This window comes from Nannospalax galili, unplaced genomic scaffold (assembly GCF_000622305.1).
Source record: "Nannospalax galili isolate Female #2095 unplaced genomic scaffold, S.galili_v1.0 scaffold898, whole genome shotgun sequence".
In the NCBI taxonomy this organism is placed as follows: Eukaryota; Metazoa; Chordata; class Mammalia; order Rodentia; family Spalacidae; genus Nannospalax; species Nannospalax galili.
Window position 1 is genome coordinate 3,371,918 of NW_008342399.1, and position 15,815 is coordinate 3,387,732.

At 41.5% G+C, this 15,815-nt stretch overlaps 1 protein-coding gene across 2 annotated transcripts in view; it reads left to right on the forward strand.

The window, feature by feature from the left end:
• The first annotated feature begins 6,517 nt into the window (after positions 1-6,517).
• The window catches only part of Smn1 (survival of motor neuron 1, telomeric), a 22,100-nt gene continuing 12,802 nt past the window's right edge, over positions 6,518-15,815 (forward strand). Inside the window, exons 1-5 of one of the 2 annotated variants that reach the window (XM_008838485.3) lie at positions 6,521-6,661; positions 10,974-11,045; positions 12,059-12,178; positions 13,099-13,299; positions 13,442-13,594. In XM_008838485.3, the coding sequence (XP_008836707.1) occupies positions 6,590-6,661; positions 10,974-11,045; positions 12,059-12,178; positions 13,099-13,299; positions 13,442-13,594 (618 nt within the window). In that variant the 5' untranslated portion in view covers positions 6,521-6,589. Of the gene's footprint in view, positions 6,662-10,973; positions 11,046-12,058; positions 12,179-13,098; positions 13,300-13,441; positions 13,595-15,815 lie in introns of both variants that reach the window. The other variant, XM_029566149.1, reaches the window with a different exon arrangement.

The following is a 15,815-nucleotide window of genomic DNA, read 5'->3' on the forward strand; positions in this document are numbered from 1 at the left end:
GAGGCCATTTAGGGCTATATATCAAGTCCTTATCTCAAGCAAACTAAATTACAGAGGAAGTAAAATGACAAAAAGTAAGCCTAACTTCTAAACAGATTTAAATTTTAAGACTTCTTACAGGTTTTACCTTATACATTGATTTCTTTTAAAAAGACATTTTCCTGTTTTGCTTTTTCACATATTGTTGTATAGCATCCTGTTATATGAATTTCTGTAATTTAGTTAGCCACTCTATTTTTCATGGACATTTGGATTGCTCCCAGTTTGGGGCTATTTTGACTGTTACGAATAAAGCTAGCATAAACTTTTTTGAGATAGGGTCTTACTATATTGTGATGAGGCATATCTTCTAATGTTTGTTGACACTTTCTGCTGTGGGTAAAGGCCTACCCCACCCAGACTAAAGAACTCGAAGGTTATTCTCTAAAATAAATCTTTATCTTTTTTTGAGTTTCTACAACCTCAACAGCATCTTAAAGACAAGGGTGCTTACACATACAAATTGCTAAAAGATTTTTAAATTTAAAATTTTTTTAATGTGTGAGTATTTTACCTACATGTATGAAAGTGCACCAGTGTCATGCAAAGTCTGCAGAGTCCAGAAGAGGGAGTCTGATCTCCTGAAATTGGAGTTATAGATGGTTGTTAGTTACCATGTGGATGCTAGGAATCAAATCCGGGTCCTCTGGAAGAGCAGCCAGTGCTCTTAACCATTGCGTCATCTCTCCAGCCCCATTAAAAGATTTTTTTAAAATTATTTTCAACTAAGAAAAATATTTTAGCTTCTTAAATAACAAGACAAGCCTTATTTATAAATCTTTATATAGTTATAACCTTCATGTTTCGGTTTTCTTATTTTTCTTTCAGCATTGTTGGTAGTCAGTTTTCATACTCTCACATCATTTCCTTTTAATCTAGTCCACCACTTTTTGTTTTATTTTGAACAGTCCAAGGGATGACATCCTTGGGAACAAACCTCACAAAGATGGGTCTCCTGGGACAGGTGTGCCCATGGATTCTTGGCTCTGGCCCTTCCCAGGGCTATTTGTTGGTTTAATCATGTTACTCTTGTTTTGTTTTTTGTTTTGTTTTGTTTTGGTGTTTTTGAGACGGGGTCTCCCTATGCCCAGTTATGTTACTCTTGTATTTTTAATCTTGTAAAATTTGTATCTTTTGGCTATGACAGTTTCAAACTAAAATTATTATGATATACGGATTCCAATCAACTCCTACTACGGGGGGCGGGCAAAGCCTCCTCTCCAACCAATGAATAAAACGGAGTTTTGTGGTCCCTCTTAGGCAGGGACTATACTCCCCATTGGCATAGAATTTCTAGAATAGTCATTTTCAGCTCCTTAAAAGGAGTCCTGGGACCCCATTTCTCCAGAGAATTATGGCAGGAGAGTAGGGTTTCTGTCCTTGATCTTTTGCCTGCTTCCACAGCTGGGAACATTCTTTCTTAATAAACCTGTCTCTGTTTCTACCACTACCCATGTACCATTGGCCTAATTCTTTCTTCTGGGACACAAGAACCCAGAAATTTCACAGGGTGCTATTGATATCAGGCCATACCCTACTCTAAGTTATTCTATTTTATATGAAAGTGATTTTTCAGGCTGTGCCTTGCCCTAGGAGGCTCCACTTTACAAGCGGCTTTTGTCTTCATTTTGAGAGAGAAGGATGACTGCAGCCCCTGGGTGAACCCAGAAACTGCCATCTGCCAGGCCCTTCCCATCCAGCACAGACTGATAAATGACTTATTCCTGGTAGTAAAAAGGGAGCCATTTTATAAGTTTATTGGGGTGAACTGAAACTATGGGGGCACATGGGTATATTAAAATCATATAAGGAAAACCAGGACCAAGACATTCCAGACAAAGAAGAGGGTATAACTCCTTTACTGGACACCATAAACTGATAGACATCTTACACTGTGGTGGCATGGCTCCACATCAACCTATCGTCTGATACCTGATGTGTGGTCTGACAACAAGAGGACTCTCAGACTGTCCCTGGAACTTTGACTTCGCTTGGTCCCCTGTTGTTGATGTGGCCTAGTTGACTGCCTGCCCATCCACCTGCTTACCTGTTTGAACCCACTGTTTCCTGCTCTTGGATCCTGGTTCAACTTTTCATCTTGAAGCTGGAACACCTTTGCTCTCAAACCCTGACTCCAGCAGCAGCTCTCTCCTGGCACTGGTCTGACTCATTACTTTATCAATACAGACTCTTTGCTCACTTCTGAAACTGCTTGAACTTTGCTGAAGCCTCTTTGGCTTGTTTTCATTCCAAAAGCCACATAAATGCATATAGATATATTTACCATGTTCTTTGTGATATTGGAGTTAATATTAATAGCTAAGACTGGGGGAAAAAAGAACCTTGGGAGCTAGGTGTGGTGGTGCACACTTTTAATCCCAGCACTTAGGAGGCAGAGGCAGGTGGATCTCTTGAGATGGAGGCCAGTAGGGTCTATAGCAAGTTATAGGACACCTGGGGCATAAGGAAGATCTAGAGGTCTAAACAAAACAAAACATAATCTCCTCCAAACCCTGAATTTGCTTGGGCTGGGTTACTAGGGTTAGACAGGATTATATGAAAAACTGCTGTCATTGAAACAGCTAAATCTGTAAATTTTCTGTTATTCAATAAATTATGACATTGTAGAAAGACATGAATATGTTCTGTTTCTGAAAGCATGTTCATGACAGGTGTCGTCTAGATTTCAATCCACATCTATAACACTATGGCCTCAAAGTCAAGATCCTCCTGCAGCCTTTACAGTGCTGAGATTACAGGCATGTGCCACCATGCCTTACTAATCCCATTTAAAATGTATGTATGCATGTATTTTTATTTTATGTGTATGAGTGCTTTGCTTGCATGCACAAGGGTGCACTATGTGCATGCCTGCAAAACCCAAAAGAGAATATCAGATTCCCTGGAACTTGAGTTAACAGATAGATGGTTTTTAGTTGCTATCTGGGTTCTAGGAACTGAACCCAGGTCCTCTGTAGCCCCAGCTGTCTTGGAACTCACTATGTAGACCAGGCTGTCCTGGAACTCACAAAGATCCACCTGCCTCTGCCTCCCAAGTGCTGGGATTAAAGGTGTGCACCACCACACCCAGCACAGCCAGTACTCTTAACCATTGAGCCATCTCACCAACCCCACAAAACCTAGTTTTAAAAAAATTTTAATTGAATTTTTGTGTATTTAATACAAAACAACTTAATCATCTTTATACCCCCTAACCCACTCACACCCTCCCAAACCCCTGTCCCCACTGGGTTTCATGCATTCTGTTAGTTAAGGCCTATTGAGTCAAGTCAGTATACCTAGATGTCTCTCAGTGCAAGTTCATTCACTGCAGTCTAATCAGCCTATCTAGAGCCACTCCCTTAAAGAAGATCATCTCTTCCCTCATCCAACAGTAATCAGCAGCCAATAGTTCTTTGGTTAACATTTGTGCCTGCTGCCCATTTCCCCAGTTCTATGCTGGATTTCTGACTGCTTGAGTTTGCATGGGTCTTGTGCATGCTAGCACCATTGCTGTATTTTCATATGAACAAGGTCCCAGGAACCTGTAAAACTGTTTCCATATGGTCATGCACCACCTCCCCTGGCTCTTAAAATCTTTCTTTCTCCTCTTTTGCAAAGGTCCCTGAGCTCTGGGCGAGAGGATTTTAATAATAGGAGTCCAGTCCAAGGATCCACACTTTGCAGACTTATTCTCTACGCTTTGGTTATTTGTGGCCTTTTGTGTTCATTGCCCTCTGTTGCATGGTGAACTTCTCAACTTGATGAGAGTTGAGAGATTCATTAGTATTCTCTCTACCCCTTCTTGTTCCATTATGCTCTGTGAGCCTTAGGTGTAGAGGTTCCATTGTAAATGTGTCACTTAGGGTTAGGCATTTCACAGACACTTAGTCTCTGTGGATGACCAGTTGTGGAACTCTGTAATAGTTTGTTTCTTGCAAAAGAAGCTTCTTTGATGAGTGGCAACTGGCATATTTGCCTGTAAATATAAGGATCCATATTTAGCATATAGTAAGAAATTACACTTGTCTAGGGATGTGACAGCCTTAGGGTTTTTTTCCCTAAGATCTATGACCTTTTCAGCCAGGCATATTTGGCTATGTTTACAGTGCCACACATGAGTTCCCTCCTACTTCTTCTTCAGTGTAGTTTTCTGTGCCCATCATTGTTGTGGTTATTAAGGCTTAAAGCTGGGGTTGGATCCATTGATTGAAGTTGCCCCTTAGCAGCTGGCATAATGTCTTCCATAATTATGAGAGCTAGCCTTCAGGGAGTTGACTTACAGGTCAGTTCCAGCTCCATTCCTCCAAGTCCTGAGTCCAAAGTATGTCTTCTCTTCAGCAACAAGGTCTTATTTTCATGTTCTGGGAGGCAATCAAGGGCTGTGGCAATAGCCTGTGTAATTTTGGGAGTCTCTTTCACAAATATCAACTACAAATGGATCAAATACCTAAATGTGAAACCCGAAACTCTGAAACTGTTACAAGAAAACATAGGCCGTGCCATACATGATATAGGTGTAGGAAAGGACTTTCTAAGTCAGACATCAGTTGCTCATGTATTAAGGTCAACAATCAACAAGTGGGACCTTAATAAACTAAAAACTTCTGCACAGCAAAAGAAACAACCAAGAAAGTGAAGAGAAAATCTTCCTGTGGGAGAAAATCTTGACCAGTGACACATCTGACAGAGGTTTAGTACCCAGACTATATAAAGAACTCATAAAACAAAGAATCAAGAAAACAAATGACCCAATTAAAAGATGATTTGAAGAGAGTTCTCAAATGAAGAAATAAAGATGGCTAAGAAACACCTTACAAAGTGTTCAACATCCTTAGTAATTAGAGAAATGCAAATTAAAAGCACTTTAAGATTTCATCTTACTCTAGTCAGACTGGCTAAGATCAAGAGAACAAACCATACCAAATGCTGGAGAGGATGTGGGGGAAAGGGAAAACTCAGTTACTGCTGGTGGAATTGCAAACTCATGCAACCCCCATGGAAATCAGTGTGGAGAACTTTTAAAAAACTAAGAATGAACCCACCATATGATCAGGTTATACCACTCCATGGCGTATACCCAAAGGACTCATCCCACCACAAAGATAGTTGCACATCCATGTTTATTGCTGTTCTTTTCACAATAGCTAAGAAATGGAAGCAACCTAAATGTCCCTCAACTGAGGAGTGGATAATGAATATGTGGTACATTCACACAATGGAGTTCTACTCAGTGGTTAAAAAAAAAAAAACTAACATGAAATTTGCACATAAATGGAAGGAACTAGGCACTGTTATACTAAGTGAAGTAACACAGACTGAGAAAAACAAATGATGTATGTTCTCTCCTATTTGTGGATCTTAGTACCAATCTTTATAAGTGAGAATATATCCTGATGTAACTACAGGAGCCAGGAAAAGGGAAGAGCACTAGGAAGGTAAAGGTAATGAAGGAGCCTGAGAGAGAGGAACAGTAGGAGACAGTTGTTACCAAGGGGGAAATGGGTAAAATGGGGGTATTTAAATGGAGGGGAATATGGAGGGTTATACAAGGAACCATGGGGTAAAGGGGAAGAAGGAGCTCAACAGAGGGGGAGGGACCATAGGAGACAGGGATTATCAAGGGTGAAATGGGGAAGATGGGATACTTTGGCGGGGGGGGGGGGAAGAAGTGCTTAACTGGTGTAAAAAACCAGAGGGAAATATGTTAGTTCAAAAGCCTATTGAAAAATCAAACATCCAGTATCTCTACATGTGTCCATGTGTATAGCTGAAGGAGATATACACCAAGAAACAGTGCCAGACAAGAGAAACCTCCCTATGAAACCCATTTTTGTGTGTTCAAAATCTGCTTGGATTTGGCTATATAGAAACTAACCTAATATTAAAGGTGGAAAAAGTCTAAAAGGCGTAAACTCTGCTCCCTGGATTCCAGGTAGCTGTGACAAGGTTTAATGTTTGTCTTCATCATTGCTGTGCAGCCAGTCCTCCACTCCCCATTGCTAGGGATCAAACTCAAGCTACACAAGCTATTCAAGTGCTCTATGACTGAGCTAAGCCAAGAGTTAGATAAAACAAGACCTTGGCTATACTTTGGTTCCTCTGAATTAATGATTCTTGTGTTGCTTACCCTATTTTCTAAATTACTTGCAATTACTTTTTTTTTTTTTTTTTTTTTTTAAAGAAAACTGTTAAAAACAAACAACTTGGCGGAACCACTTTACGCAGGGGTCACACTTGGAAGCCCGGTACACAGGAAGCTGAGGTAGTAGCATCTGAAAGCTGAAGGCCAGCCTGAGATATAGAGTGAGTTTGGGCTAGGAAACGAGAGAAAGGGATAGAGGAAGAGAAAGGGAAGAGAAGAAAATGAGAGGGAAAGGAGGAAAAAAGGACAAGAGGAAGCAAGAGAGAGCGTTGGGATTGCGATAGCGAGCTGCACAAAGCGTGGAAGCCTTTTGACCCCTTCGGGCCACTGTGCTTTTCCGGTCCCAGAACCTCCAGGCGGAAGTTGTCACCGGGCGAGTTCCACCAGCTTCTGCGGTAGCTCGCTATGGCGATGAGCTGCGGCGGAGCGGTCTCGGAGCCGGAAGACTCGGTGCTGTTCCTGCGCGGTACAGGCCAGGTGAGGTCGCAGCTCGCCATCCTCGCCCCGGCACGCTCCTAGCCTGGCGGAGACGGAGTCATCGCTCGGGGCCTCACGGAGGGCCCATATGCTGTAGCCTGCAAGCCCTGACCACTGCAGCATCCGGGTGCAGCTTGGGCTCCCAGCGGGCTTTGAGCTGAGGCGGTGCTGCCCCTTGCCTTGGCCATGTGACTTGGATGTAGTGGGCAGAGGCTGGCGGGGTGAAGCAGCAAACCAGTAAGGAGTTGTTGAAATCTCGATCAAGGTGTTCACAGTGACTGAAATGTTAGGTTCTGCATATACCTTTGTAATCAGAGGTAGCAAATCTCGCAGTTAGCCGTTTTAAAGGAACGTTTGAGAGAAAAGGATAGCTGCAGGGTTGCCTTGAACAGTCGAAAAGCTGCTGTTTGCTGTGATGCACAGAGATAAGGAAGATGAAAAACTGCTAGTAGATCAGGTGCATGAAGCGGACGATCAGAGCCAGGCTTGGTGGCCCATGCCCGTAGTCACAGCACTTGGGAGGTGGAGGCCAGGAGGAGCAACAGTTCCAAGATCAGCTTCAGCTACCTGATGGGTTTGAGGTCAGCCTAGACTTCACTGAGACCCTGTCCGTCCAACACCCCCCCCCCAACACACACACACCCGTGCTCTGCGGTTAAGACCACTGACTGTTCTTGTAGAGGACCCGGGTTCGAGTCCCAGTACCCACATGGCAGCTAACAACCGTCTGTAACTCCAGTTCCAGGATATCTGACGCCCTCTTCCGCCGTTTCACGGCACGGGTGCACCTACCTACACGCAAGCAGTACACTCCTACACATAAATAGTAAATAAAATTTTTTTTAATTTAACGGTTTTTTTTGTTTTGTTTTGTTTTGTTTTTTGTATTTTTTGAGACAGGGTCTCCCTGTAGCCCCAGCTGGCCTGGAACGTGCTGTGTAGACCAGGCTGGCCTCAACCTCACAGAGATCCTCCTGCCTTTTCCTCCACAGTGCTGGGACTAAAGCTGTGTGCCACCACACCCAGCTTAAACAACAGTTTCAAAAAGAAGGGAAAATCAGAGCCAGGTTGGTGGCCCATGCTTGTAACCAGTCCCAGCTACTTGGAAGGCTGAGGCAGGAGGATTCTGAGTGGGAGGCCAACCTAGGAAACAGACTCCAACCACTAAATAAATACACAAATAAATACATAAAACCATTAGGAACACAATCTTGGGCATGGCATGGTATGTGTGATGCAGTTGAGAGCCGGAGAAGAGAAATCAGGGCAACATTTGTAAACAGATACTTAAAGGGGGTTTACTCTAGGACATTAGAGGGCAAAGTATGTTAGAAAATGTTTTGTGGTGTTTCAGAATCTTAGTAGGTAATAGGAAAGACTCAGTAATGGTGGAAAAATTAATGATGCAAGTAAGAAGAGAATTGATGATTCAGTGTCCTAGCATAGGTAAAAGGGATTAATTAAACTTTTGCTAAGAAACAAAGCAATACATTGGAAGTTCATGTGATAACAGTTACATGGGTACAGATCTTTGAACAGGAAGATAAAATGGCTGGGTATTGTGAATGTTCTATTTTCATGTCTTCATGAAAGGAGCAAGGCTACTGGTTAGGAAGTTGGAGGAAGCTGTGTTGGAGGTTTCAGACTAGAAAAGGCAGGAAGTAACCCTCTAGGAGAGTTGGTTAGTGTTGGACTAAGGAACTTTAGTAGAAATGGGGCTCAGCAGCACCCAGGGCCTTCTCGAGATTTGTGACTATGAGATCAGGAGACCAGACATTATCATATTTCTCTATGCTAAGTTCCAGTGTGAGGGTAGGTACAGAATATGCCAAGAGTTGAAATTAATAGTTTTTGCCAAATGGATGTGAAGATATGAAGGGGGTTACTTACTGAACACGAGTTATCTTAATGATTGACTATTTAAGCTAGCTTTGAAAGGAAGTAAGGACATTAAACACCCAGGGACTGTTAAAGAGTGCAATTCAGTGTGTTGCCAGTCTTAGTAAAATGGAGCAATTATTATCACCAAGTTCTAGAAGGAATGTGTACAGCCTAGAAGGTAATGATTAGAGTGGGATTCTTAGTTTTTGATGCCAAAGATGGAACCTAGGGACATGCACATGCTAGGCAAATGCTCTGCCATTGAACTACATCCTGTAGGAGTTGAGAAACTGTCTTTAAGGGGGCATTATATTTAAAACCATAAAAGGATGTACCTGAATTTGGGGATGTACACCATTATTAGAGAGGAGGTCAAACACTTGCAAAGATGGGGTAGTAGATCATCCATATGGATGCTTAAATTATCAGAACTATGACAGGAGTCATATTAGAACACTGGGAGGTAAACTTGAGGAAATGCATAATGACCCAGGAACCAGTATATGGTAGAATTTCAAAACTTGGATTTTTAGAGAGAAAGGAAGAATTATCTGGAAATAGAAATAAGGAGCATGGAGGATTTCTTTTCCTACCTCTGTAGTGATAGGAAGAGAGTTTGGGAGAGCTAGCTGGAAGGGGAGAGGCATTCTCAAGGAAATCTTGATCTTCTCGAACAAGAAGATGATGGGGATGTTTGAAGAAGTTAAAGATGGAGAGTTTGGGAGGTGATGGTGACTCCAGAGAGTATTCTCAGGATTTCAGGAGTTGAGAAGTATTTGAAGATGGCAGGACATGAGGAGTAACTCAAGAAAACTGGGCTGCTGGGGTAATGGGGAATCAGATATAAAGATGGTGCTGATGGTGTGTTCTAGCTGCCTTTGCTATGTGACAGATCACCCAAAATTTAGTGGCTTGAAGCAAAAATGACATTTTATCTCATTGTGTCATGAGGTTGCATTCAAATGGTCATTGGAACCACAGTAGCTGGGGACTGAGTAGCTGTAGGACACCTTTTCATGAAATCTCAACAGTTTCTGCATGTCTCCCTGTGTTGCCTAGCTTAGAGTTCCTGTACCATGACAGCCTTAGGGAAGTTTGTCATTTTGCCTCCCACTCCTTGTCTTTTATTTTCTTGTATTATTAAACCCAAAGGCCTTGTTTATGCTAGGCACTAGGCAAGCGTTCCCCCTGAGTCATATCCCTTGTCCTTTCTCGTTGTGAGACCAGTCTTGCTAAGTTGTACAACCTGACTTTGACTTTGGAATCCTCCTGCTTCAGCCTCTGGAGTAGCTGGAATTACAGGTATGCTGTGGGCTATCAGCCCAGCTGTACAGTATCCATTATTCTCTTCTTTTACTCAATGTAATCATCTTGTTTTATCCAATTGTAATACCAATTATTCTGATTCCATTCCCTTCTATTCCTGGGTGGTCCATTACATATGTGTACTGTGATTTATCTGTTCACTTGTTCATGAACATTTGAGTGTTTTTCCAGTTTAGGGCTCTTACAAATAGACCTGCTATGAATCTTAGTGCTTAAAACTTTGTAGAGACAGATGATGCCATTTTTCTTGGGTAAATATTTGAGTCATGTGGTAGATGTATATTGGGTCTTTAAGAAGCTGCCAAACTCTTCAGACTGGGAATACCAGTTTACATTCTGTCTAGAAGTATGTAAAAGTTCTATTTGCTCCTAATCCTTGTGAACATTTGGTATAAATGGTCTTTTTAATGACTAATGATGTTGACTATTTCGTCTGCTTGGTTACCATCTAAATATCTTTGAACCAAGCATGATGATGCATACCTGTAATCTTGTTTATTGAAGTTTTCTTTTTTGTTTGGTTATTTGTTTTGTTTTTATGAATCAGTCTCATTCTGTAGCCTAGGCTGTCCTGGAACTCAATATGTAGCCTAGGCTGGCCTTGAACTCTCTGAGAGCCTTCTACCTCTGTCTCCCAAGTGCTGGGATTACAGATAAGAGCCACTATGCCTTGCTGTTTGCTTTTTGAGATAAGATCTTATGCTGTAGTCTAGACTGGCTTAGAATTCACTTTGTAGCGCAGGCTGGCCTTCACTTTAAGTGATTCTCCTGACTGTGCCTTCTGAGTAGTGCTTGTATTACAGGTTTGTAATTACAGTCACTACCATGACTGACTTTATGTGGTATTGAGGGTCAAACCAAGGCTTTGAATTACATCCCCACCCACATACTTTTTTTTTTTTTTTTGGTTTTTTTGAGACAGGGTCTCCCTGTAGCCCTACCTTTCCTGGAACTACCTATGTAGACCAGGCTGGCCTTGAACTCACAGAGCTCCACCTGCCCCTGCCTCCCGAGTGCTGGGATTAAAGGCATGTACCACTACGCCTGGCAGTTATACATTTTTTAATTCTATCTACTCATAAGTTGTTTTTTTTCCCCCTTTCAGAGTGATGATTCTGACATTTGGGATGATACAGCATTGATAAAAGCTTATGATAAAGCTGTGACTTCCTTTAAGGTATGAAATGTTTAATCACTTTCCCTTTATCTTTTTTTTTATATATAAATTTTAAAAAATTATGTCCTAGTTTGTTCTTCATTGCTGTGACAAAACACTCTGACCACTACCAACTTGGGGAGGAAAGGGTTTATTTGTCTTACATCTCCCAGGTCACAGTTCATCAGGGAGCCCAAGGTGGGAGCTCAGGGCAGTAACCTGGAGGCAGGAGCTGGAGCACAGGCCATGGAGGACCACTGCTTACTGGCTTGCTTCCTGGTCCCTGCTCAGCCTTCTTTCTTATGCAACACAGGCCCACCTGCCCAGGGGTGGTACCACCTGCAGTGGGCTGGGCCCTCCCACATCACTCATCGAGAAGATGCCCCTCAGACATCATCACATGTCAGTCCAATGGAGGCAATTCCCCAGTTGAGGCTCCCTCAACCTGAGTGTGTCAAGTTGACACTAAAGCTATCCAGCACAGAAATATTTTATTTATTATTTTTATTTTATGTGTATTCATGTATTGCCTGCATGTAGGTAAGTGCACCCATGTCGTGCAATGCCCACGGAGGTCAGAAGAGATTGTCAGATCCCCTGGGACTGGAGTTACGGACAGCTGCCATGTGGGTGCTGGGATTTGAACCTAGGTCTTCTGCAAGAACAACCAATGTTCTTAACTGCTGAGCCATCTCTCCAGTCCCTCCCTTTGTCTTTTTGAGACAGGGTGTCCCTGCAGTCCCAGCTAGCTTAGAACTCACTATGTAGACCAGGCTGGCCTTGATCCAAAGAGATACAGGCCTGCCTCTGTCTCCCTCCTGAGTGCTGTGACTAAAGGTGTGTGCCACCACACCCTGCCTTCCGTATCGCTTATTTTGGGGGGAAAAGGTGTTAGGTGGTGAAGAGAGGAAGTAAATGGAGGCTTTCTTAGGTGGTGGGACCTTAAGACATCTTACAATAGTGACTGAAGTATGCTGTAACTTTCTAAAAAATGTGTCACTCTAAGACATGCACGTCTCTTACTGTTTTCATAGCATGCTCTAAAGAATGGCAACATCTGTGAAACCTCAGATAAACCAAAAGGTGCACCTAGGAGAAAACCAGCCAAGAAGAATAAAAACCAAAAGAAGAATACCACAACTCCCTTGAAGCAGGTGATTTATTTATTTAAGCAGGGTCTTGGTCAGCCTGGGAGAGGGTTGCTGATCTTCCCAGTGTGGGGGAGAGGATTAATGATCTTTTCAGTGTTGGGGAGAGGGTTAATGATCTTTTCAGTGTCAGGGAGAGGGTTGCTGATCTTCCCAGTGTAGGTGAGAGGGTTGATGATCTTCCCAGCATGGGGGAGAGGGTTGATGATGCTATTTATAGTGAGTGCCTGAGAGCTGTAGACTGAATTAGCAGTGTTTTATTTCTTAAATTGAGAGAGATGGAAAGATGACTATCTTTTGTTGTCCCTTCTTTTTATGGAGCTGGGTACTAAACCCAGGGCCTCACCCATTCTGAGCATGTGCTGTGTAACTGAGTTGTACCTGTAGCCCCATTCCCCCCCATTTCAAAAATCCAAAAACTACTTCAGAGAACCAAAAATTCTGGGTAACTAGTTCTGCTGATTAAAAGCAGGAAGCCTGGGGTTTGGAATATAGCTTAGTTGTAGAGCACTTGCCTGATAAGGGCCAAGCCCTGAGTATCCCTAGCACCAAACTCATGCAGAAACAAAACCAAACCTAGTAGTCTAGAAGATAATCTCATTTTATTTATTTTTTATTTTTATTTTTGGAAAGTAAGCATTTTGATGTTTCATCGGTGAGCTTTAATTTCATCATTACCAGAGGGCAAGAGTGTTAACACTTGATGGGCCCTTTCTTTTTTCAGGCCAGTGTGCTGTGTACTTCATATTACTTTTGCTCTATCTCATTCTTCATGACAAATTTGGGCATTAGATTGTATTTCAAACATGCAGTAGGCTGGGTAAAGAAGACTCAGAGAAACCAAGAACAGTGTGATTAAATAGATGGGATTATGTTTGCTCTCCTCAGTAATGTGTGCATGTCTGTGTCTTTGATTTCTTCTGTAGTGGAAAGTTGGTGACAAATGTTCTGCCATTTGGTCAGAAGATGGCTGTGTCTACCCAGCCACCATTGCTTCAGTTGATTTTAAGAGAGAAACTTGTGTTGTGGTTTACACTGGATATGGAAACAGAGAGGAACAAAATCTGTCTGATCTACTTTCCCCAACCTGTGAAGTAACTAATAATATAGAACAGAATGCTCAGGAGGTAAGGTCAAAAAGACTTCATTTCCCTGAAGCAGAGACTAAATGAGGAACAGCTCTCTGTTAGGAAACAAACCCAGGCCTCATAAATGCTAGACAGTTCTCCTACTCTTTAACAAAATATGTGCATGTTTTTCTTTTTAAAGAATGGAAATGAAAGTCAGCTTTCAACAGATGACAGTGAAAACTCTTCCAGATCTCCTGGAAGTAAACAAAATAACAAGTCTAAAGCTCCTCGATGGAACTCTTTTCTCCCTCCACTACCTCCAATGCCAGGGTCAGGATTGGGACCAGGAAAGGTAAGTCTTTTGTTCAAAAAGTAATTTACATAGGAAATGATTTACATAGGAAATGATTGACTTTGTAGCTTTCTTTAGGTATTACAAATACCTAATAGATTGGCTGAAAAGGAAATTAGATACTGGTGAAAAATGGTTTGTAGTGAAAGGTTTGCCAGACTGTGGAATGTGAGGTGGTAGCTGCTGAATAGAACTCCATTGTGTAAATATACCACATTTTTGTTAACCACTTGTCAGTTGAGGGATACTTAAGTTGCTTCCATTTCTTAGCTATTATGAAAAGAGCAGCAACAAACATGGTTGTTCAAGTGTCCCTTTAATAGGATGAGTCCTTTGGGTTTATGCCAAGGAGTGGTATAACTGGGTCATATGGTAGGTTCATTTTTAGTTTTTTAAGAGTTCTCCACTCTCTTTAGTTTTTAAGAGTTCTCAAACTCTTTAGTTTTTATGAGTTTCCATAGAGGTTGCATGAGTTCGCAGTCCCACCACAGTGAATGAGCGTTCCCCTTTCTCCATATCCTCGACAGTATTTGGTATCATTTGTTCTCTTGATCCTAGCCAGTCTGATTCGGAATAAGGTGGTACCTTAGGGTGGTTTTAATTTGCATTTCCCTAATTACTAATGATGTTGAACACTTTTTGAGATGTTTCTTAGCCATCTTTATTTCTTCCTTTGAGAACTCTCTGTTTAGGTCTTTAGCCCATCTTTTAATTGGGTCATTTGGTTTCTTGCTTCTTTGTTAAGTTCTTTATGTATTCTGCATGGTAAACCTCTGTCAGATGTGTCACTGGTGAAGATTTTTTTCCCACTTTGGGTTTTCTCTTCACTTTTTTGATCGCTTCTTTTGCTGTACAGAAGCTTTTTAGTTTAATGAGGTGCCACTTGTTGATTGCTGACCTTAATTCCTGAGCAATATTTGTCTGATTTAGAAAATCCTTTCTTACACTTATATCTTGTAAGTGTCTGCCAACATTTTCTTCTAATAGTTTCAAGGTTTCCAATTTCACATTGAGGTCTTTGATCCATTTGGAGATGACTTTTGTGCAAGGTGAAAGATAAGGATCTAGTTTCATTCTTCTACGGGTGGAGATCCAGTTTTGCCAGCACCATTTGTTGAAGATGCTGTCTTTCCTCCATTGTGTGTTCTTGGCACCTTTGTCAAATATCAGGTTGCTGAAATTGTGTGTACTAGGGTTTGGGTCTTCTTCAATGATGTTCCATTGATCTATGTGCCTATTTTTGTGCCAGTACCATGCTGTTTTTATGACTATAACTCTGTAGTATACTTATAGAGCTGGTGTGGTAATCCCCCTAGTGCTGCTCTTTGTGCTCATGGTTGCTTTGACTATCTGGGGTCTTTTGTGCTTCCATAAGAATTTAAGGATTTTTTTTTTTTTTTTTCTAATTGTGAGGTATGTCATAGGGATTTTGATTGGGATTGCATTGAATCTATATATTGCTTTTGGTAGGATGGTCATTTTCACAATATTACTTCTTCCAATCCATAAGCATGGGAGGTCCTTCCATCTCATGGTGTCTTCCTCAATCTCTTTGTTTAATGATTTAAAATTTTCATTGTAGAGATCTTTGGTGTCTTTGGTCAAGTTATTACAAGGTTTTTTTTTTTTTTTTTTGGCAGCAATTGTGAATGGGAACATTTCCCTGTACTCTTTCTCCAATTGCTTGATATTAGTATATAAAAAGCCTACTGATTTTTGTAGATTGATTTTATAAACTGCCACTATACTGAAAGTGTTAATCAGTTTTCGGAGTTTCCTGGTGGAACTTTTGGGATCTCTTAGGTTTAGTATCATATCATCTCCAAAAAGGGATAGTTTGGCCTCTTCTTTTCCAATTAGTACTCCTTTAATTTCCTTCTTCTGTCTTATTGCTTTAGCAAGAGTTTCAAGCACTGTGTTGAAAAGGAGTGGAGATAGTGGACGTCCTTGTCTGGTTCCTGATTTTAATGGGAATGCTTCCAGTTTTTCTCTATTTAGAATGATGTTGGGTGTGGGTTTGTTGTATATAGCTTTGATTATGTTGAGGTATTTTCCCTCCAGTCCAATTCCCTCTAGGACTTTGAACATAAATGCATGTTGAATTTTGTCAAAGGCCTTCTCTGCACCTATTGAGATGACCATGTGGTTCTTGTCGTTGAGCCCATTTATGTGATATGACATTTATTGACTTACGTATATTGAACCATCCCTGCATCTCTGG